This window comes from Geotrypetes seraphini, chromosome 9 (assembly GCF_902459505.1).
Source record: "Geotrypetes seraphini chromosome 9, aGeoSer1.1, whole genome shotgun sequence".
In the NCBI taxonomy this organism is placed as follows: domain Eukaryota; kingdom Metazoa; phylum Chordata; class Amphibia; order Gymnophiona; family Dermophiidae; genus Geotrypetes; species Geotrypetes seraphini.
The window spans coordinates 146,334,100-146,358,958 of NC_047092.1; the positions used below are offsets into that span (position 1 = coordinate 146,334,100).

A 24,859-nucleotide genomic window follows, 5' to 3' on the forward strand; every position below is an offset into this window, starting at 1 on the left:
GCAATAACTAGTTAGTACAACCACATTACTGCACACTTAGGCCCAGATTTTGTAAACAGCACCAATATTGGCACTGCCTTTAAAATGGCTACCGATTGTGTGTCAATCACACAACGGCGCCATTTACAGAATCACGGCTACATGGAAGATAGGCGCCGGAAAGGTAGGCCAGGATTTTAAAGGCCTACATTTCTGGTACCTATCTTCCATAAGAATTGCATCCACAGAGGCGCTTTATGATGCCTAATGCCACTTCAGGCATTAACCATGCTTACATTGGCATTAGGCGTTGTAAAGCACCTCTGTGGATGGGATATTGGTGGCCTTTTCGGAGGCACCTCCATTTTTTTTATTACAATTTTTAATTGGTCCAACCAATTAGTGTGCTGTAATTAGTAAGCCAATTGAAACCAATTAAGTTAGGCGGCGGTAGAGAATTTTCTGCCACCTAACATAAGGCACAGTATTGAGAATTTAGGCCTTACTGGTTAGCACATGGATATTCTTTCCTTGGACTGTCTCTTCTTCTGGGACAAGAATCTCGGCGAGAGGGAGAATTAGAAGTCTTTGAGCATGCGCAGATGCACGCTCAAGGCAGGCAGAAGCCGGAAGATCTTCTAGGCACCGGCATGATCTGTGCCTGTGTGCCGGTGCCAAACGGGAGGGGGGTAAGTTAAAGTTGTTCAGGGGGGGGGGGGGGGTGCTGGTTGGGGGGAGGGGGCCTTTGTGAGCAGGGGGAGCGATGCCGGTTATCGAGTGGGGGTGCTCGCAAATCGAGTCAACACTCGGTTTGCGAGTCAAAAGTTTGTTGAGTGTTTTGCTCATCTTGCAAAACACTCGCAAACCAAGGTTTGACTGTATATAAAAACAGCATAAGAAAAATAACTATAATATTATCATTTCATTGAGACTGTACTTAAACCATTTAAAAATTGCAATTTCAACAAAGTTTTCAGGAATTTACGAAATAATTGATGCTGGCCTAAAAGCCTAAGGGGCTCATAATAAAAAACAAAACAAAACAAAACACGTCTACAAAGTGGCCTAAATGGGTACTCGGACGATCAAAAAGCCTGATCGTCCAAGTACCCTTAGCCAAAGCTGGTTTTAGACATATCTAAAACCAGCTTAGGCCTTTCCCCTGCCTCTAAACGCATAGAGCGAAAAGAGGTGTTTTTAGAGGAGGGGAAAGAGTAGGAAGTGGGCCGACCTAGACATGGTCGTATAGCAGGTATAACCAAAACATTTGACAGGTTGCCTAGTTGGCACTTATACGTTTTGACTTAGACCAAGCCAAAACAGGTATAAGTGCCGAAAAAGGGGCCGCTGAGCTGATCGCAGCTGCCGCGATGAGCTCAACGGCCCCGGCAACCTACCCACCCTCCACCGCAACCATTGTGGCAGGAGAGATGGCTCATCTCCCCTGCCGCGATACCGATCCCATAGTACCGCCAACTTGGGACAATCTCTCCTGCCGTGATCCACCCCCCCTCCTCCCCCAGGCCCTCCTGCCCGGCAACTCTCCACCCCTCCCAACACGATCAGGGCAGGAGGGAGCCCAAGCCTTCCTGCTCCGGTGAGCCGCTATTATCCCCCCTGAATACATCGGGGCAGGAAGGAGTCCAAGCCCTCATGCCCTGGGAAAAACCCCTACCCCCACGCCCCCATGATCGCCCCCCCCCCGAACCTCCGCTCATCTCCCTCAAACCCGCAGACCCCACCCCTCCAATGATGGGAAAAGACAACATAGGTTTTACTACTGAATGTCTTACTCTCTCAGTATTGTCAGAAATACAAATGTAATACTGTATTAGGGAACACTTACCAAAAAATCATCTTCTGGAAATAAAAGTAAATTTTTGAGAAGGTCACTTTGATTGTTCTTTTCCAGCTCGGTGATGACTGCCTCATAGTCCACAGGTTCTAAAACTTTTGGTTTCTCTTGCTGTAAAAGAATATAGGACAATTGTAATTTTGGCTGGCATGCTATTATCAACAGAAGCAACTAGGTATCCCTTCCTTTTCAATGGCATTTATGCATTTGGGGGGATTGTATAAACAACATTAATCTTAGGCACTGGTAGGCACCCTACAGGTGCCTGTTAATTGAGAAACGCCATTTAAAATGGCAATAAAAACATTACAGTTAATGCACTTACTAGTGCCTAAATCAGGCCTGCACAACTAAAAAATGATCCTGGGCTAAAACGAAGTCGGAAAATGTAGCGAGGGCCACAGGTAGTGGCCACTGCTCGAGGCACCCAGAATTACGCGGACGTTGCCATGATGACATCACGCGCATGCGTGACATCATCACATTGACATCCGCACATGCACAGAGGCCTTCCAGAAGGGGCCTGAGACGCCAGTAGGGGGGTGCCAGCAGGGAAGAGGGCGGCAGCTGATTGCCAATAGCAGTGTTTCTCAAGTACTTCAATCTAAATACCCCCAACCACAGACTTCCCAAGCTCCACCCTAAACCCACCCAAGCTGTGCCCCAGATCCTGCCCCCTTTACTAATTGTAATGCAATTTTTTTCCTTTCATTTTTCATATACACACAATACACACAGCAGATATAAATTCTCAAAACTGAAACATTTCGATCACTACATTGAAAATAAAATAATTTTTCCTACCTTTGTTGATTTAATTAGTTTCTGGTTGGATTTCCTTCTGACTGTGCATCCAATATTTCTTCCCTTCTTTCTGCCTCCTGCATGCTTCCTCTCCTCCAGACCTCAGTCCCTTCCTCAACCAACATCTCTCTCTGTCCCTCCACGAGTCCAACTTTTTCTTCCTCCCTCCCTGCCCCCTTCTTTCTTTCTGTCTTTCTTGCTCTCTCCCTGCCCCCTCCAAGCTACCCTGCTTCCCCGCCCCCTTTCTTTCTTTCTCTCTCTCTGCCCCCCAAGCCACCTTGCTTCCCTGATACAGCCTGCTTCCCCTGCTTCCCCCCAAGACACCCTCCTTCCTCGACGCAGCCTGCTTTCCTTGCCCTCCATTTCTTTCTTTCTATCTCCCTGCCCCCTTTTCTTTCTTTCTCTCTCCCTACCCCACTCTTCTTTCTTTCTGTTTGTCTTTCTCTCTCCCTGCCCCTATTTTCTTTCTTTCTTTGTCTGTCTGTCTTTCTCTCTCCCTGCCCCTCCCCTTTTCTTTCTTTCTCTCTGTCTCTTTCTCTCTCTTTCCCTGCCTTCCCTTTTCTTTCTTTGTCTGTCTTTCTTTCTCTCTCCCTGCCCCCCTTTTCTTTCTTTCTGTCTGTCTTTATTTCTCCCTGCCTCCCAAGCCACCCTGCTTCTCTTTGCTTCCCCAACGCAGCAACACCAAGGTCTAAAGCACGGCAGATGATAGGTTGTATCAAGAGAAGCTTCGTCAACAGGAAACCTGAAGTCATGATGCCATTGTACAGAGCCATGGTGAGACCTCATCTGGAATACTGTATGCAATTCTGGAGGCCACATTACCATAAGGATGTGCTCAGAATTGAATCGGTTCAGCGGATGGCCACCAGGTTGGTCTCGGGGCTAAAGGGTCTCCCGTACGAAGAAAGACTGAGCAAATTGCATCTCTACACTCTCGAAGAGCGTAGGGAGAGGGGAGACATGATTGAGACATTTAAGTACATCACGGGACGGGTCGAGGTGGAAGATGATATCTTTCTTCTCAAGGGACCCTCGACCACAAGAGGACATCCGCTCAAACTCAAGGGAGGGAAGTTTCGTGGAGACGTCAGGAAGTACTTCGTCACGGAGAGAGTGATTGAGCATTGGAACAAGCTTCCAGTACAGGTGGTCGAGGCACGCAGCATCCCAGACTTCAAGAACAAATGGGATACCTATGTGGGATCCCTACGAGGTCATGCCAAGGGATAGGGTCACTAGGACTTGAATGAGCGGGTCAGTAGAGTGACAGTATAATTACAATTGTACTTTAGGGGGTCAGTAGACTTAAGAGGATGGGTAAATGGTGTGGGCAGACTTGATGGGCTATAGCCCTTATCTGCCGTCATCTTTCTATGTTTCTATGCAGTGACTGTAGTTCACAAGCGCCGGGCCTACAAACCTTCCCCTCCCCCTCCCCCTGACATAAATTCTGACGTTAGAAATGAAATTCCGGTCTAGCCAATCGCTCCTACATTGGAGCAGGTGTATCTTTGTGAGGAGCATTCAAATAGGCAATTTAGAAGGCATGTTAGCACATGTGCTGTATTTATGAAGTAGATAATCAAGCTAATATTTAGCCCAAGGTGGTCAGAGGTTTTTAAGCTGCTGACAGCCATAGACAGATTTAAGTTTGGATATTCAGTGTTGAGCCATGTTCAGTCAGGCCGGTCACTGAACATCTAGAGTCAACTACTGACATGGAAGTTATGTGGGTATGCAAGCTGATATTCAGTGCTAACACTCACATAGCTAAGCGGGCAAATATAGGGCTATCTGATCACTTTGTTACATAAGCACTGGCACATAAATGTCAGCTTTTCCCTGACTGCACCTGGAGTACCCAAGCACTATTGGGCAGTATCATGGTGGTCAGATCTAATATTCAGAAGCTTATGTCAGCAACCAGCTCAATCACTGTGATTGAATATCAATAGAACATAAAAACATAAAGCATTGTCAAATGGGAGAGACCAAAGGTCCATCAAGCCCAGCAGGCCCATCTCTTCACAATGGCAGGCCTTCCCCTTCCCGGTGCATCCTGGGATGCACCAGGGAGGCGCCTAAGGCCTTGATTGGCCCAGGCGCCTAAGGATCCTCCTGTAGGAGAGGCATGGGCGCCTGGGCCAAACGGAATCTTAGGCCTCCTTCCCAGTGCATTCTGGATTCAATGGGAGGGTCTAAAACTCTGACTGGCCAGATATCTAAGGTATATGGCCAATTGAAGTCTTATGCCACTCTCAGTGCATCCCAGAATGCACTGAGGAGGCCAAAGACTACAGTTGGCCCAGGTGCCTAAGGCCCCTCCTAGGGGAGGTAGGCTTTGAGATATACACAGGTGGATAGGCAAATGGCTGGAAAACAGGAAGCAGAGAGTGGGCATAAATGGGAAGTTCTCAGACTGGGAGAAAGTGACTAGTGGTGTGCCCCAGGGCTCGGTACTTGGGCCGATCCTATTTAACATTTATATCAATGACCTTGAAGACGGAATATCCAGTGAGATCATTAAGTTTGCAGACGACACAAAGCTATGCCGGACAATCAGAACGCAGAAAGATAGCGAAGAACTCCAGAGCGACTTGTATCAGTTAGAGAAATGGGCAGAGCAATGGCAGATGAAGTTCAATGTGGAGAAATGCAAAGTAATGCATTTAGGCAGTAAGAATAAGGAACACGAGTATAGAATGTCAGGAGCAACTCTGGGTAAGAGCGAACAAGAAAGGGACCTGGGTGTACTGATAGATAGGACCCTGAAGCCGTCGGCACAATGCGCGGCAGCGGCAAAGAAAGCGAACAGAATGTTAGGAATGATAAAGAAAGGAATCATGAGCAGATCGGAGAAAGTCATAATGCCGCTTTATAGAGCAATGGTCAGACCACACTTGGAATACTGTGTCCAACATTGGTCTCCCAAACTAAAGAGGGATATAAAACTGCTGGAGAGGGTGCAGAGACGAGCAACGAAGCTAATAAGAGGTATGGAGAACTTGGAATATGAGGAACGACTCAAGAAACTAGGACTGTTCTCCCTTGAGAAGAGGAGGCTGCGAGGGGACATGATAGAGACGTTCAAAATACTGAAAGACATCGATAAAATAGAGCAGAAAAACAAATTATTTACACTGTCCAACGTGACACGGACAAGAGGACATGGTTTAAAGCTAAGGGGGGACAAGTCCAGGACAAATGTCAGGAGGTTCTGCTTTACGCAGCGAGTGGTGAACGCCTGGAATGCTCTTCCACAGGAGGTTATTAAGGAATCCACTGTGCTAGGATTCAAAGGCAAATTAGATGCACATCTCCTTATGAGAGGCATAGAGGGATATGGGTGGTAAAACTACATCAGGTGTATACCTGACTGGGCCTCCGCGTGTGCGGATCGCCGGACTCGATGGACCATGGGTCTGATCCGGAGATGGCAGTTCTTATGTTCTTGAGTCTGGGTTTGAATACTGCCAGAGATGGAGCCTGACATATATAGAGTCAGGCAGTTTGTTCCAGGCATATGGTGCATTCAAGTACATGGGACAGAGTCTGCATTTGGCTGTAGAGGAGAAGGGTACAGATAAGAGAGATGGAGTGCCCAGGGGAGACAAGAGAGAAGAGATACTGAGGAGCTGTGGAACGTATACAACTGTGTCAGTAAGAGGAGTTTGAACTGTATGCGGAAATATGGAGCCAATGAAGTGACTTGAAGAGAGGGGTAATGTGGGCAAAGTGACATTGATGGAATATGAGCAGAGTTCTGAACACATTGAAGGGAGGAGTGATGGTTTAGTGGAAGGCCAGTGAGAAGCAGGTTGCAGTAGTCTAGGCAAGAGGTGATAAGATATGTATGAGGGTCTTGGCATTACGCTCAGAAAGGAAGGGCCTGATTTTACTGATATTGTAGAGAAAGAGACAACAGGTTTTGGCAGTCTGTTGAATATGTGAAGAGAAGGAGAGAGATGAGTCAAAGATTACCTCAAGTTTATGATCCAAGATGACAAGGAGGATGAGGGCGTTGTTCACAGAAATAGAAATATCCTGTTAAAAAGCTTATTTAAACAGGACTTTTATTCATGTAAAACTTTTTAATTAATGAGGGCTTGCAGGGTCTATTTACTCATCTGTGTTAGTTGTTAATGCAGCAATTAATGTGGTCTGTTAATGTATTGGCTGTATTAACTATTAATGTGATGTCTTAGTAGTTAATGTGCATCATCTGTCATGTTAATAGCTATATGGAACAGGGATAGACTGAGTACAAAATGACTTAGAGAACAGAAAGGGAGTTACCATGCATTAACAATTAACATGGTACAGTTAATGCCACTCGGATAGATGTAGCTAAATACATTCCATTATCTGCAAGACAGTTAGCATGCTTTAATGACATTTCCTCTAAATTTATTGAACGGAAAACTTATGGGAATATCTTCAAGAATTATTGTATAGAAACTGCAAAATCCTTCTACACTTTAGTAAACAGGGCTCTAAATTAGCAATTCTACTAATATGCATAAATGCATGTTATTTATTTGTAAATTTTACAATTGACAGTTACGGTTTATTAAGATTTGATATACGAGTAGCACCAATTGAGTAACACCAATACCTTCAGTTCAAAATGGTTTACAACAATAAAACAAATACATAATTTAAAAGAAACTCCATAAACTTGATAGGACAGTGCTAAATACAAACATTACAATCAAAGTAAATAAACAAAGACCAAACCACCATATACTACTATTACTACTACAATTTATTATTTCTATAGTGCTACCAGATGTACACAGCACTGTACATTAAATATGCACGAGACGGTACATGCTCAGAAGAGCTTACAATCTAATGATGACAGATGGAGAGGGTAGAGGACTACAGAAGGAATGACAAACAAATAAGATGGTTTACAAGTTGGCAGGGTTAGGACTTAAATGCAGCTTTTAAAAAATGGGCTTTCAGCCTGGATTTGAATACCACCAGAGATGGAGCCTGATGTACCAAGTCAGGCAGGTTGCTCCAGGTATATGGTGCAGCAAGACAAAAGGGACAGATTCAGAGTTGGCAGAAGAAGAGAAGGGTACAGACAAGCCTGACAAAAGGAGTTCCTGGGATGGAGTATAGGGAGAGAGGAGAGATATTAAGGAGCTGCAGGGTGAATAAACTTGTATGTTAGTAAGAGAAATTTGAACTATATGTGGTAGTAGACATGGAGCCAATGAAGCGACTTCAGGAGAGGGGTAACGTGAGCATAATGACACTGGCAGAATATAAGGTGTGCAGCAGAATTCTAAATGGATTAGAGGGGAAAAAGATGGTTTTACAGCAGACCAATGAGAAGCAAGTTGCAGTAATCTAGGCGAGAGGTGATGAGAGCATTGATGAGGGTCTTTGCGGCATGCTTAGAAAAGAAAGTCCAGATTTTAGCATCATCATTTAGAAAGAAGCGACAAGTTTTGGTGATCTGTTGGATATATGAAGGAAAGAAAGGAGTCAAAGATGACCCAAGTTTGTGAGCCGATGAGACAGAGAGGATGAGAGCATTATCCACCAAAATAGAGGAAAAGAAAAAGGGGAGAGACAGGTTTAGGAGAAAGATAAGGAGTTCAGTCTTGGCCATGTTTAAGTTTAGATGACAGCAAGACATCCAGGTAATAATGTCAGACAGGCAGGCTGAGACTTGGGTCTGGATTCCCGTAGAAACTTCAGGCATAGAGAGGTAAATTTGTGAGTCATAAGCTTAGAGATGGTACTGGAAGGCATGGGAGGAGATTAGAGCACAAAGGAAATGCAGAGGGTGAACAGAAGAGGTCCTAGGACAGATCTCTGAGGTATGCAGACCAATAGTGAAATGGAAGTAGAGGAAGTTCTTCCAGAGCATAAGCTAAAGGTGTGATGGGAAAACTAGGAAGAAAACCATGAGATAACAGAGTCCTGGAATCCAAGTTAGGACAGCGTATCGATGAGTAGGCGGTGATCTACATTGTTGAATGCCACAGATAGATCAAGGAGGATGAGGATGGAGTAGAGGCCATTGGATTTGACCAGAAGCAGGTCATTTGAGACTTTAGCAAGGACAGATTCTGGAGATGGCGAAAGCCTGATTGGAGCAGGTCAAGAATAGCTCAAGATGAAAGAAAGTCAAGACAACAGTGAACAAAACATTCAAGTAGCTTGGATAAGAAGGGGAGGAGGGAGATGGGGCGATAATTGGAAGGGCAGGAAGGGTTTTTTGAGGAGTGGCGTAACTATGATATATTTGAAGGTGTCAGGTACATTCGCAGTAGAGAGAAATAGGTTGAGGATATGGCAGATAGTGGAGATGACAGTAGAAGGGATGATGATCAGAAAATGGTGGGGGTTGGGATCAGAGAAATAGATAGTGAGTTTAGAGAGTTTAGAAGAGGAGAGAAGATCTGCAGTTTCCTCCTCTGTGATTTCAGAGAAGGAAGAAAAGGTGGCACAGAAAGAAACCTTTAAATGCAATCTTTTCATAGTGAAGAAACCTTAGCAGACCTGGGAAAACCAGAGGCAGCCATTCCATTATAGCATTCTACTGTTTTGAAACCACAAAAAATTAAGCTCTAACAAAATTCAAAATGAATCTGCTACTTCCTCAGGAGATTTCACAATTCAGATATTTCTATTTATCTTCTTGCATTTTTTCTGGCTTTGATACTGTTTGTACTCTGAAGAATATAAAAGCATAAGAATAGCCTTACTGGGTCAGACTAATGATCCAACTAGCCCAGTATCCTGTCTTCACGGAGGCTAATCCAAGTCACAAGTACCTGGCAAAAACTCAAATAGTAGCAACATTCCATGCCACCAATCCAGGACAAGCAGGGTATACCATCTCTGCACAGTTGACTTTAGGGACCACTAGCCATGTTGCGTATTTCTTCATGATTGAAAGGAATCCCCATCTGTAAGGCAGTAGTACCAAAATGGATTCCATTAGCATGCATAACCACACACTGCACTGGGCAGTTCTGAGTTAAGACAAAATGTCTCTGTTTTATAGTTCGTGTGCCTTCTCAAAGATATTTTGTGCAACTTGACTGTACTTCGGATTATGTGACATTTTCACATATGGTAGTGTTTTGAGTGCCTTTTAAACGTACCATCTTAAGCATGAAGCCTTAAAATATTTAAAATGATCACATATCAAGGTGTGCAAACAGTAGGTTTCATGATATCCCAAAGAATATCTATGAAAGAGAGATGCATGCATACTACCTACATTGTATACAAATCTGGTTCATGCACATAGGCAGCGGAATGCTTTTTTGTTTGGTGGGCCCACAAGCTGCACCCCAGACCCCACCCCCTTAATAGTACTACTTGTAATACCATTTTTTTCCATTCATTTTTCATATATACACACAATATAATCTTATTAACAATACATAATGGTTAACCACAAAATTAAACTACACAAAACACACTGTAAGTATGCTTCTTAACATTCATTCCTACCAGAACACAGATAACCCCTATGCAAATAAGGGACCACAAACTAAAAGTACTAATATATATATATATATATGGGAGAAGAAAGAAGGAGATGGTACACATGGATAGATGGGAAGGGAAGGCATGGAAAAGTAGATTTTGAGAAGAAAGCAGAAAAATAGAAGAAAGTTGAATGTTAAAAGTTAATGCTAAAGATGAATGTATGGCAGAAAGTGAAAGAGAAAAAAACAGCAAATGTATATATATATATATATATATATATATATATATAAACGAAACCTAAGATTCAACACGCTGCATGCAGTACAACCCCAGAGAAATGGAAACAAATGTATTTTTTCCTTAACAGTGCAAAATATAGACAGCAGATGTAAAATCCCAAAATTGGCACAATTCAATCACTAAATGGAAAATAAAATCATTTCCCCTACCTTTGTTGTCTGGTGATTTTGGTTTTCAAATTATCTTTCCCAGTCTCTGGCTGCACTTCCTTCTGTCTGTGCTCTTAACTGTGTATCTAGGGCCACCTTATCCATTTGCTGTTTTTTTCTCCTTCACTTTCTGCCATACATTCATCTTTAGCATTAACTTTTAACATTCAACTTTCTTCTATTTTTCTGCTTTCTTCTCAAAATCTACTTTTCCATGCCTTCCCTTCCCATCTATCCATGTGTACCATCTCCTTCTTTCTTCTCCCATACTCTGCGGCAGAAGAAACCCGATCCGGCAGGTGAAGGGCCTGGCAGGGGAGGGAGGGAAGGGGGCTGAGGCAGTGCCAATATATTGGGAGGCCACAGCCCCTGTGGTCCCCCCCCCCCCGTTCCGATGCCTATGTTCATGCATATTCATTAGGGATATTCTGAAAATCTCATCCATTTGAGGGCCTCAGGGACTAAACTTGTACACTCTGACATAAATCAATAAAGCCCCAAAGTCATTTATGCAATTCAGATCAAATGCTAGCAGAAGTTCTTTATACATAACAGTGCAGATTATGGAGAAAGCATGGAATTTCCTTAAAATAAGTCACTAGCCCACATGCATTATAGTTAACCAAAAGGCAGACAATGGCATCAAGGATGCAAAAATACTTTATTTATTTTAAAAACTTTTATCCCACTTATATCCTAAAGGCTGCCAAATAAAACATGCATAAAATAAAAATAACATTAACAATTATAAACACATCATTTTACATCAAATAATGCTGCTGCAATCACTCTCCACTGCAATTATTCATTTAAAAAATGCCTGCATAAAGAATTGCATTTTTAATGATGTAGCTGACTAGGTAATGTGTTCCACATCAAAGCTACAAAAAATGCCAAAGCTCTCATCACTAGGTCAAAACATGCACAGGGAAAAATACCACTGGTATCACAAATAGGGAGTGAAAAGTATTTGTTTGAAGTAACCCCCCCCCCCCCCCCACTACCCTGTATATGCTATAATTGCTATTAAACAATGCTATACATACGTGAAGATTAGCTCAGAGACATGGAGGAGTACCACAGAAAGAAAAAAACCCAACCACCTCACTACCCAATCATTGCTAGATCTTCCATACTTTTAAGCATAAATTAGTGCCAAATTAGTGCAATGGAGTTGTAAAACTCATAACTCATTGAAATACATAAAAAATAATAAAAACTTAGCTAAAGCTTCCTTCTGTCTGTGCTCTTAACTGTGTATCCAGGACCTTCTTATCCATTTCCTGTTTTTCTCTTTCTTCACTTTCTTCCCTACAACCATCTTTAGCATTAACTTTTAACATTCAACTTTCTTACATTTTTCAATTTTCTTCTCAAAATCTATCTACTTTTCCATGTCTTTCCTTCCCGTCCCATCTTTCCATGTGTACCATCTCCTCTCTTTTTCTTCTCCCCTATTCCCATCTATCCATATCTATCTATCTTCTTATCTCTTCCCTGCCCCACTCATTGCTGTTCACCAATTCCTCCCTCTGTCTCCCCTTCCCCTCCAACCTTATGAACCATCTCAGCCCTTTCTCTGCCTCTCCCATGGTCAGACATCTCTATCTTCCCCATTTCCCCCTCCTATGGTCTGGCATCTTTATCCTCACCTTCCCATAACCTGGAATCTCTCTCCTCTCCCATGGTCTGGCATCTCTCTCTCCTTCCCTCCCTCTTCCCATGGTCTAACATCTTGAACCTCTCTTTTCCGCAATCTGACATCTCTCTCCTTTCCTTATTGCTGTCTGGTATCTCTCATCTCTCCTTCCTGCAGTCTGGCATCTCTCTTCTCTCCTTCCTGCAGTCTGGCATCTCTCTTCTCTCCTTCCTGCAGTCTGGCATCTCTCTTCTCTCTTTCCTGCAGTCTGGCATCTCTCTTCTCTCCTTCCTGCAGTCTGGCATCTCTCTTCTCTCCTTCCTGCAGTCTGGCATATCTCTCTCCCCTCTTTCCATTCCATTCCAGTGGTCTGACATCTCTCTCTCTTCCCTCCTTCCATTCTCCCTTCTTTGAGTCATCTCTCCTCCCTCCCAGTATAGCATTGCTCCCTCCCTCCTCTCCACCACTATCATGTCCAACAATTCTTCCTCTTTCTTTCTTTCTCCATGTATTCCATCTCTCTCATGTATACCCTTTCTCATGTATTCCCCATGAATACCCTCCCTCTCCACACACTTATGTCCAACAATTCTTTTTCTCTTCCTTCACCCATCTCTATCCCTCCCTCCTAACCCCCAGTCCATGCAGCATCTGTCTGTCCCTGCCTTCTCAAACCCCTCCCAGTCCATGCAATATCTGTCCTTCTTGCTTTACCAACCCCCCTCCCTGCAGCCCATGCAGCATCTGTGCTTACCTGATTCCCAACCCCAGCGCCCCTCCCCCAAGCTGGATCCTGTCCCCAGTTCCCAACTCCCTCATCTACCACCTCCCTGCTGCTGTAATTTAAAATATTTGGGCAGCTAGCAGCACAACGAAGTGAGCCTCCTGCCATCAGCCTCTCCAAGAAGCGTTCTTTCTGCAGCACTTCCTCTTCCCATGTAGGCAGTGCACTGCAGAAAAAATACTTCCAGGGTAATGAGATGGCAGGAGGCTCGCTTCATAGCGCTGCTGGCTGCCCAAAGATTTTAAATTAAAGTGCTGGGGAGATGATAGGTGAAGGAGTCGGGTGAGCCATACTTCCGATTGCCAATTTTTGGGGAGGCAGGCCATGACCCCTGTGGCCCCCTCCCGTTCCGATGCCTATATCCCAGCAATTTCAACATTTAAAAGCAATGAAAATAAAACTGAAACATTTGACGATGAAAGATACTGTTTGGTATAATAAGTGAGTTCCTGCTATCTTTTTTCCTAGTTAAATAAACTAATGTCAGTTGCAGGCATAACTCCATATAATAATTAGCTGCTCTTAGCATTAACTACCAATTATTGGTTATAATTCATGTTAATTGGAGCTACTTGGCATTAATTAACAATTATATGTATAGTGACTTTTAGTTGGGATTCTTCAAATTGCCTTTACAAAACCAATAGGGCTCATAGTCAAAAAACTAAAACGTTCCAAAAACACCTAAGTCGGCACTTGGACTTCCTAATCACCGGAACATTCGAGTGATGATAATCAAAACTCTTTTCCTGGATGTCCAGAGGGGACATGTTCAAAACATTCAACGTACTGAATGGGATAGACTTAGTAGATAAGGACAGGTTGTTCACCCTCTCCAAGGTAGGAAGAACGAGAGGGCACTCTCTAAAGTTGAAAGGGGATAGATTCCATATAAATGTGAGGAAGTTCTTATTCACCTAGAGAGTGGTAGAAAACTAGAACGCTCTTCCGGAGTCTGTCTTAGGGGAAAAACACCCTCCAGGGATTCAAGACAAAGTTAGACAAGTTCCTAGTGAACAAGAGCGTACACTGGTAGGGCTAGTCTCAGTTAGGGCGCTGGTCTTTGACCAGAGGGCCGCCGTGTGAGCGGACTGCTGGGCATGATGGACCACTGGTCTGACCCAGCAGCGGCAATTCTTATGTTCTTATGTACATTTCTTCCACTGTGCATCCAGAGTTCCAGGGAGCATGTTAGGAGGTGTGTTACCGAAAAAATTGTTCATTCCCAATTATCCGATTATTTTGATCAAACAAATGCCCTACATCCGTATCAGACAGGCTTTCGTACTTCACAGTCCACTGAGCTATCATTACTAGGCCTCATTACAACTATACATTACTTTCACGACCACTTAAAATCGGTCATACTAATTTCTCTTGATTTATCCGCAGCATTCGACACCATTGACCATTCTTTACTTTTATCTAGATTAGCAGACTGTAACATCACAGGTCACGCTCTCAACTGGTTCATATCCTATTTTCATCAACGTAACTCCAAAGTCTATGCAACAAACCAAATTTCTTCTTCTGTAACTCAAACTTTTGGAGTTCCTCAGGGCTCCATCTTATCCCCGCTATTATTCAATATCTTTCTATACCCTCTTCTCTCTCTTGCACAATCATTAGGATTCTCTATTTTCGCCTATGCTGACGATATACAGCTGCTTTACCCGATTAACACTTCAAACCCTTCAGATATTACTGATCTAAATACTAAACTGGACATCTTAAGTGATTGGCTCTTCTCTAACAAACTCTCACTCAACGTCGACAAATCTTGTGGTCTTCTTCTCCCCATTAAAAAATCTGAAATACTACCAGGAACAATTTACATCAAATCCACACCTATACGTATGGATACTAAAATAAAATTATTAGGCGTCACCTTAGATAGCGAACTTACTTTTCATGACCATATAAGTTCTGTCGTAAAAACTTGTTTCTTCAAATTACGTATCATTCGTTCCCTCAGATTTATTTTAACTACTGACTCGATTAATACCTTAATTCATTCCTTAGTCATCTCCCACTTAGACTACTGTAATTCTCTTTTAAATGGACTCCCCCAAAAAGAACTTCGATGGCTGCAACTCATTCAAAATACCGCAATCAAACTCATCTATAAAATAGGTAAATTCGAACATGTCACTCCTCTTCTTAAAGAGGCTCATTGGCTCCCAATCACTCATCGGATAACTTATAAAATCATACTGCTCACTTTTAAAATTAAACACTCTCACCTGCCCTTATTTCTAGATAAACTATTAATCCCCCAAAGTTCCCCTCGTTCCTTAAGATCTACTGATCAAAAACTGCTTTTCATTCCATCATTAAAAAAATCCTATTACACTAGGAAAACCAACTTTGCTATAACTGCCCCCACATTATGGAATTCTCTCCCTCAATTTCTTCGGGACGAAACCCAATTACCAAAATTTAAGATTAATCTTAAAACTTATCTATTTCAAGATGCCTTTACCAAATCTTAATCTTTACTTGGTTCATTTGTTGATCTCTTTCTCAAAAGTAACCTTTTCTTCAGCGCATATCTCTTATACCATGCACCCTTACCCCTCGTGTTATATCCCTTCCCTCTATCTCATTTCTTCTAATATTATGTAACTTTTCCCTTCCTCCCCACTCATCCTCACTGTCAGGTTTTGTCCGTACATGTTTTATATGTTTTTTTCTTTTTTTTTTCTTTCTAATACACCATTAATTAATTCTTTCTATTCTATTTCAAATTTTATTGTTAACCGGTCAGATATTTGTTTTATGATCGGGATATTAAAAACCAATAAACTTGAAACTTGAAACTTGTTATGGCAGTGTTTTGGGTGAGATTTGGGCAGGTTTAACATGGACATCTTGTGATAATCAAACCTTTTCCAAGATGTCCTGGATGGAACTTAGATGTTTTGGGCTAGACCTATTTTAGAAGCATCCAAGTGCCACAAAGGTACCAAAACTGACCAGATGACCACTGGACACATTAAGACATGACCCCCTCCTACCCCCAAAAAATCTGAATAAAACAGACTGTCTCTAGAACAGCAACATTTGGTATAGGAAAGCCTAATAGAGCATCACACAGGTGTCTTAAGTAACCTGATGGATGGGCTAGTGAACCATAGGAGGACCCAGGCCCATAAGCTCCGGAACGCGCTTCCGGAGGAAGTGATAGGCCAGAACTCTGTACAGGGGTTCAAGAAGGGTTTGGATAGGTTCCTGGAGGATAAAGGGATAGAGGGGTACAGATAGAACTTGAGGTAGGTTATAAAAGTGGTCAGAAACCACTTCACAGGTCGCAGACCTGATGGGCCGCCGCGGGAGCGGACCGCTGGGCGAGATGGACCTCGGTCTGACCCAGTGGAGGCAAGTTCTTATGTTCTTTCTAACCAATACATTTATAGTGACATTGTGAGGCTGCCAAAACCCATCATAACCCTACTCTACTGCCATATAGGTGCTACCTGTAGCCATGAAGGCTACTGGATGGTAGACAGGTGGGTCTATTAAGTTTTGGAGGAGTTTGGAAGGCACAGCATAAATTATAAGGTGTATATGGTGAGATATATATCTGGCACTCTATGTGAAGTTCATAGCAGAGCCTCACTGCTCTTTTGGCATGTCCGTGTGACCAGTCCATCACAATGCTGGCCCCTCTCATGTCCAAATGGTCTGGATTTAGAAATTTTCAACTTGGACGTTTCTTTGGGGTATAAAGTTAGGCATCCTGGGGGTTGGATGCCCTGTCAGCCAAGAGGTCTAACTAGGTGATTCCCCCCCAAAAAAAAAAATTTTTTTTTAGGGATGTCTAGCGGTTTGGCTTTCGAAAATGGAAGTTTCTGTGCTTCCGACTTTGGATGTTTAGTGGGAATCGTCCAAATTAGACTTAGACATCTTGTTTTTTTTAATGACCCTCAATATGTGCAACTGCAAGGGGATATGGATATGGGAGTAGCATGGACAGATCAGGGATGTGCTTAGCACTCATGTGTCTGGGTTATAGAATGTTAGCAGTTGCACATCTAACCGCCTACAGTTAAGCACAAACATTTACATCAGTCAGCAGGTTATATGCTTTCTTTCCTGACTCTTCATTAGATTAGAATTGGCTATTTCACCCAATTTTCTTACATGATCCCATCACTATCACAACATTTGAACCTTGAGTAGATCATCTTTACAAGCAATCTTGCAAATACAGTACCTGGTTTGATCCTCTCTCTCAAAATCACCTTCGATGCAAGGATGGATTTACCAGGGGTTAAACAAAATACCAGCATTCATCCACCTGAGGGTTACCCATCTTTACAGATTCTAAAGGAGTCACAGTTTTCTCATATCATGTGCATTAGGATGAGAAAAAAAAATCATTTTAAAGGAATCCAGTTTAACATCTACTTGCTTAGTAGTTCACAGGAAAAAGGAATGCAATCTCCTGGATCCCAAACTTCCAATTAAAAGTCTTACACCAGACACTCGGTTGATAATTATACAAATCAGTCTATATGCAAATTGAGTCCATAACTCACCCCGAGTCATGTAGGGGCTTAACCAGTCCATAAAATTATCGCTTGTAAAGAGATGTCAAGGTGGCACTCATGCTGGTTAGACTTTACCTTATCCCCTGAGCACGGAGTGTAAGGGAGAAAGTCACCACCCAAATGGAATGTTTACAAGGGTCCCCTCTTCCTCAACTTACTCCCCCTTGCTCTTGGGTGATCACAGGGTTATTGGCCTAGTTTCATACTGTCTTTCACCTCTGCTTCCTCTGTTTCCAAGGGGCTATTGGACTCCTCTTCTGAAATTCCCAGATCATTTCCTCCTTCCTATCAGTCATACATACACCTTCTCTCCCTAGGGACTGGTAACTCATGGGTTCTTCCTTGGGTTCTCCTCTTATTCTTCAGGGATCCTTCAGAATATATTTGAGGTGGGGTAATGCTCCCCAGGAACTAAGTAGCTTCTGGGAATGCCTCTATTTTAAGGGAGGTGTCTGGGATGGAGGGTCAAGAAACTGTAGGGTCTTCGGGGAGTCTTCAATTATGAAATTACCAAATTCTACTCCTACTAATGACAGCACACAACTGTGGATTTACACTAATATTCTATAACAGCAGTCAACTTGTATCATCACGGTGCCAAACCTTAGATGACCTTTTGAGAAATCCACACTTTCTGTCCATTTGTGGATGGTGAGGGTAAATGGATCAAGAGCCCACCACTGCTTATGAACTTTTCTTGCTAGAATGCTACAGGGGTTTGCCATTACTGCTCACAGCTCCTGATTATTCCAGGCGATTCTCTATGCAGGGGCCAGCAAGACCTATCCCTGCTTGGCTTCCGAGTCCTAAAAAAACCTCATGCTCTCCCAGAGCAAGTGGATTAGCCTTTCTTGAAAAGATCGAAGTTTAGTGAGCATAGGGACCACAAATGTAGTAAGGAACCAAGGTGGGGAAGGGGGAAGGGAAATGGGACATCTGCCAAATCAACAGTAGCTTTTTTTCAGCTATAAATAAGTGATCTGTCTGGCCTTTACTCATCTAAACCTTTTTAAATATCAATAGGCCAAGACTTAAACTTGAACTACAGTGTGAAGTACATTTGTAAGATTGCCTCTGTGCAGTTTCAACTCTCCACCACACCGCTTAAGCTTAAAAAAGTGACAGTCTCTTTCTTCCATTCCAAAATATTTGTATCTACAGCTCGTCAGTCATTCAATGTTTTACTCTATTTCCCATGGCAAGCCCTTTGTATATATCTTTAGACCAACATAATTTACAAATTAATTTTTTTTAAATTCTTTTAAAGGAATATGCAAAATAATTCAATTCTGTGATTCACAAAAGAGAAAATGAAAATTTTTAGGGTAAGACTAAAATAGAGACTAGGAGTTTTGAATTTACTGCACCATTATACAAAAATGATGATATGAGTGGAGTTATTTCTAGATAGAAAGATTTACATAAGCAGGGGTTTCAACAGGAATTTGGTTTCAAACTAATATAGAATTTGCGGCAACATGTGTTAGGGTAATTTTTTCTAGCTCTTGTAAAATGCTTCCAGTATCAAAAGTTAGAACATTTGTACATTTCTTTATTTCAGTAAAGGGTATAATTCTTTGATTGTCTGAAAAATCACCACTGGATTCATCATGACTCACAGTAAGATATACCACCTTTCGAGTGATACCAGCAACAAAGCTTTGATCCATGTACTATCTTTCAGGAGGATACAGTGTATATGACACATACTGTAGAAGAAATATAGAATACTATATAGGATAACAGTTAATAACCACTGAGCAGTTGGTTAAATTTACCTAGCTATCTTTACAAAGCTTTTGAACATTGACAGCTATGTCGCTAAATATCCACCTAACTCTACCTGTTGCTTGCATGGATAGAGCTATCTGCCTAAATTTAAGAAGTTAGCATTGAATATTATGCTAATGAGCTAAATATGAAAGTCCAGTTCAGGAACATATTAACATAAGAATAGCCTTACTGGGTCAGACCAAAGGTCCATTAAGCCCAGTAGCCTGTTCTCACGGTGGCTAAAGCCCAGAGTAGCAACATTCCATGCTACCGATCCAGGGCAAGCAGAAGCTTCCCCCATATCTTAATAAAAGACTATAAGAACATAAGAATAGCCAACTCTGATGGACCCTGTTTTTGCTCAGCTAAATTTGTACAGGTTGTAATATTAATTACACAGAGTCAGCGAGTTAAAAGAGCCAAATTTAATATGGGTAGATTAATCCAGCTAAACTCTTATTTTAGCCAAATAAATCTTTTGGCTATCTTTGATTCACTGAATGCTTTCCTTTCCTCAAAAACTGATAGATTACACAGTAGGTATTATATAGAAGCACCATTTAGTTAAATCTAAAAGACAGTTCTAATCTAGTGCACTTACATTCTTTGCTTTCACTATTACAGAAATGGCAAACTTATGGGGAAAGCCATCAGAATATTGAAATTGTGAAGGGAAACGATTTGTTTTATGAAATCAGATGCATGTAGCAATGATTGACGTCCTTTGAGGTACACCATTAGCTTTCCAAAGGGCTCAAAAAAAGTTAATTCTCAGCTTAAGTTCTGGATTCACTGTCAAATTTTGGAATGCCAAAAATATGATATGTACTAAGATTTCAAGAAAAAGAAATTTAAGGTTTAAGGTTTATTAACTCATATTTCACTTAGTGGAGGACAAAATGCCATATATAATCCTGAAAAAAATGCATAATAACTAAAAGTAGACCAAATAGATTCATACAATAAAATGCAAATCATCATACTAAACTAAACTAAACCTAGGTTTGTATACCGCATCCTCTCCACAATCGTAGAGCTCGGCACGGTTTACAGGAGTTGGGAGAGAAAGTAACTCCAATGAAGGTTAAAGGATAAAGTGAGAAGAATATTTGGAGGGCTTAGTATGCCAGAGAAGGAGTAAGTACTACATTTTTGAGAATAGCCAGGTTTTCAGATGAAAAGAAGAAAAAAAAGCAGTACTACATACATAACTTAACCTTTGAATTTCCCCTCGATTTATTCTCCTGACAGTCCTCCTTTTCTTCCAGAAGTCTGAACTGGTCTCTCGCTTGAAAACCTTCCCTCGAAAGCTCATGGTATACAAGAGCACCCCAAGAGCAAATGGCGCGGGTGTTTCCAACCCTGCTCTCTTAGCCCCTTGTGCTTCTGTAACACCAGACAACTAACCACAGTACTACACCCTTTGAAGGGGAAGTACACCTTAGTGACACGAAGAGCAGTAGGGCTGAAAGGAAGAGAAAATTAGCAAGCGACCTATGCTTCCTGTCTATAAGTCTCCAGCTACTGAATGTGTATGAATCATATTGCAAGAAAAAAAAAGGAACCGTGGTTACTTAGCTAAACAATTTTCAAAAAGGCATTTCAACTTGCCTCTCACGAAAAGGCAGCTAAATTCAAATTGATATTCCCTCCCTTTCCCTTTGCATGTAAATGCAGGCTAGATGGATGGTTCAGGTCTTTATCTGTTGTCATTTACTATGTTAGGGACCTTTTTACAAAGATGCGGTTAGCACCGAAGCCCATTCGATTCCTATGGGCTTTAGTGCATTTACTGTGGCAGCATCACTATTGTGGCTTTGTAAAAGTGGCCCTTCCTATTTAAAAAGAAACTTTTAAAAGACACTTTTTTTAAAATTTAAAAAAAAATAAAAAATAAAAATCACATTTTATTCATAATTTAGAGCACAGGTTCCCAAACCTATCACTTAGCCAGACTGCAAGTTGAGTTTTCAGGAGATACACAACCAATAGCTAATCTGTCGATCAAATCAGGAAGGATTCCAGAAGACTGGAAGGTGGTGAATGTTAAGCTGATCTTCAAGAAAGGTTCGAGGGGTGATCCGAGAAACTACAGACCGGTGAGTCTGACCTCGGTACCGGGAAAGATGGTAGAGGTGCTGATAAAGGACCGCATAATTGAGCACCTTGACCGACACGATCTGATGAGGACCAGCCAGCACGGCTTCCGCAAAGGAAGATCTTGCTTGACGAACTTGCTGCACTTCTTTGAGGGAGTAAACAGGCAGATAGACAAGGGTGACTCGGTCGACGTTGTATATCTAGATTTTCAGAAGGCGTTCGACAAGGTTCCGCATGAACGACTACTTTGAAAAATTGCAAGCCATAAAATCGAGGGTGAAATACTCACATGGATTAAAAACTGGATGGCGGTGGGGGTAAATGGACAATACTCGGACTGGAAAAGCGTCACCAGTAGAGTGCTGCAGGGTTTGGTGCTTGGACCCGTGCTCTTCAACATATTTATAAACGATCTGGAAATTGGTACGACGAGTAAGGAGATTAAATTTGCAGACAATACTAAAGTATTCAGAGTAGTGAAAATGCAGGAGGATTGTGAAGATCAGCAACGTGACATAAACACGCTTGAGAAATGGGCTGCAACATGGCAAATGAGGTTCAATGTGGATAAGTGTAAGGTGATACATGTCGGAAACAAAAATCTTATACACGAATACAGAATGTCCGGGGCGTTACTTGGACAGACCCCCCCGGAAAGAGATTTAGGAGTGCTGGTCGACAGGTCGATGAAGCCATTCACACAATGTGCAGCGGCGGCGAAAAGGGTGAACAGGATGCTAGGAATGATTAAGAAGGGGATCACAAACAGATCGGAGAAGGTTATCATGCTGCTGTACCGGGCCATGGTGTGCCCTCACCTGGAATACTGCGTCCAGCACTGGTCATCGTACATGAAGAAGGACACCGTACTACTCAAAAGGGTCCAGAGAAGAGCGACTAAAATGGTTAAGGGGTTGGAAGAGTTGCCGTACAGTGAGAGATTAGAGAAACTGGGCCTCTTCTCCCTTGAAAAAAGGAGACTGAGAGGGGACATGATCGAAACATTCAAGATACTGAAGGGAATAGACTTAGTAGATAAAGACAGGTTGTTTACCCTCTCCAATGTAGGGAGAATGAGAGGGCACTCTCTGAAGTTAAAAGGGGATAGATTTCGTACAAACGTAAGGAAGTTCTTCTTCATCCAGAGAATGGTAGAAAACTGGAACGCTCTTCCAGAGGCTATTATAGGGGAAAACACCCTCCAGGGATTCAAGACAAAGTTAGACAAGTTCCGGCTGAACCAGAACGTATGCAGTTAGGCCTGGTCTTAGTTAGGGCACTGGTCTTTGACCTAGGGGCCGCCGTGGGAGCAGACTGCTGGGCACGATGGACCACCGGTCTGACCCAGCAGCGGCAATTCTTATGTTCTTATACATATTCAGTATCCTTAAATCTTGCTGTGTGCCACCTACTACTATTTATTATTTCTATAGCACTACCAGGCACATGCAGTGCTGCACATTAAACTTGCAAGAGACAGTCCCTGCTCAAAAGACCTTACAATCTAATTATGACAAACAGGAGAGAAGGGTGAATCTATACATGCTACTCAGGTAGGGAATTACAAAGGAAATGATGAGGTAGATAGGGTAGGGGACTATAGAGCAAAGGTCTGCATGGGAATGGGGATTGCGGGAATCCCGTGGGTCCCATGGGGTTCCCGTGGGAATCCCCCCTAACCCGCGGGAATCCCACGGGGACCCCCCTCTAGCCAACGGGACTCCCACGGGGATGGAAGGCTTTGGAAGCAGGGTTCGTCCATATAATATAATGGACACGTCAGCCTTAGTAAAAGAGGGGGTTTATAAGTTAATTACCTGAACAGAAAACAAAAAAATGGGTTCCACCAAAGAGATTCCACAAGGAAAACAGCAGCGCAAACACAAAAGAAACTGTGGAATTGATGATCTTGTCAGAAGTAATTGCCGCTTTTTATGGGGACGGGCAGGGATGGAGGTAATTCCTTGCGGGGATGGGTGGGGACGGAGAGGATCCTGATGGGGAAGGGTGGGGACGGAGAGGATCCTGGTGGGGACGGGCGGGATTTTTGTCCCCGTGCAACTCTCTACTATAGAGGGAGTGACAAACAGATATGGGTGTTTTACAAGCGGGTTAGGCTCAGGACTTAAATGCAGCTTCAAAAAAAAAAAAAAAAGGTGGCACAGTAAATCTCAATAGAAAATAAACAATAAACTGATCACTTTTTCCCCTTAAATATGCACATCCAAGGTGGGGGGAGAAGGGTATGGGAGTTATTTTGGTTTTCTTTTAAGTGCAAATAATGTGGAGAGGGGAGGGTTATAATATGTCTTCTTATGTTTGATGAGTCATTGTATATGGGGGAGGGAGGGTTATGGGATCTGAATTAAATTTTAATAGGATATTAAGTGATATATTTAAATATAAATTGATGTTATATGCTGTTGCACTTATTGTAAGTTTTAAAAATGAATAAAGAATATTAAAAAAAAAAGAATCATAAGGCCAGATTTTGAAGGGTTTCCCCCAGCAAACTTTGAATTAGAGTGGTCAACTGGTTCAATTTCTAATGATCAGGCTGATCCAGGTCAAGTTTTACTCTCTTGCTGTATGGGTTTGTAGCTCTGCTTTCTATAGGAGGAGCAGTCCATGCTTGCAAAGAGGAAAGTTTCCAAGTTTATTTAATCTTTGATATACCTAAACGGTTTACAATTAACAGAAAATTGTTAAAATAAAATGTAAGCTTAAAAGTAAAAAGTGGGTGGGACGACAATACAAGTAGACTTACTGGAATAAAAGGAAAAATGGGAAAAGGTAAGAGCATACCGTATTTTCACGCATATAACGCATGCGTTATACACAATTTTACAAACCGAGTATAACCATGCGCGTTATATTCGTGAGCGCGTTGTACAAATTTTTTTTACATAGTTCCCCCCCGACGTCCGATTCACCCCGCAGGACCGCTCGCACCCCCACCCCGAAAGACCGCTCGCACCCCCACAGCCTCCCCCCCCCATCATGGAGAAGCTGCCTACCGTTGTCCTGCTGCTTCCTCTGCCGGCGGTCCCGCCCCTTCTCTGAGCCCTGCGTCTGCGCTGCTTCCTCTTCCGGCAGTCCCGCCCTTTCTCAGAGAAGGAGAGTCGGGCAGTGACGGGAGAGTCGGGCAGCGACGGGAGAGTCGGGGCGGCATGCGCGGTATACGGGTGTGCGCGCTATTTAAAAATTTCTTTACATAAATTACAGTTTCCCGCACGCTATACCCGTGTGCGTGTTTTACACGGGTGCGCGGTATATGAGTGAAAATACGATACATACAATGAAAAAATAAAATCTTTAAAGGGAGGGAAGGAACGGAGGGACTTTAACACATTAGGATAGGGGTCGCTTCAAAAGAAGCGATTCAGTTCGGTACCGCCGACTACATAGAAGCTGTTAGGGCTTTAAGTGAATGGAATCAAACTGAGAAGGCGTCTTTAA

General features: G+C 42.6%; 1 protein-coding gene across 8 annotated transcripts in view; it reads right to left on the reverse strand.

Moving 5' to 3' along the window:
• Nucleotides 1-24,859, reverse strand: part of DOCK10 (dedicator of cytokinesis 10) — a 432,092-nt gene that overhangs the window by 277,166 nt on the left and 130,067 nt on the right. For 7 of the 8 annotated variants that reach the window (XM_033958682.1, XM_033958678.1, XM_033958680.1 and 4 more), the window contains exon 2: nucleotides 1,826-1,945. In XM_033958682.1, coding sequence (XP_033814573.1) covers nucleotides 1,826-1,945 — 120 coding nt within the window. Of the gene's footprint in view, nucleotides 1-1,825; nucleotides 1,946-9,435; nucleotides 9,571-24,859 lie in introns of all 8 variants that reach the window. The other variant, XM_033958685.1, reaches the window with a different exon arrangement.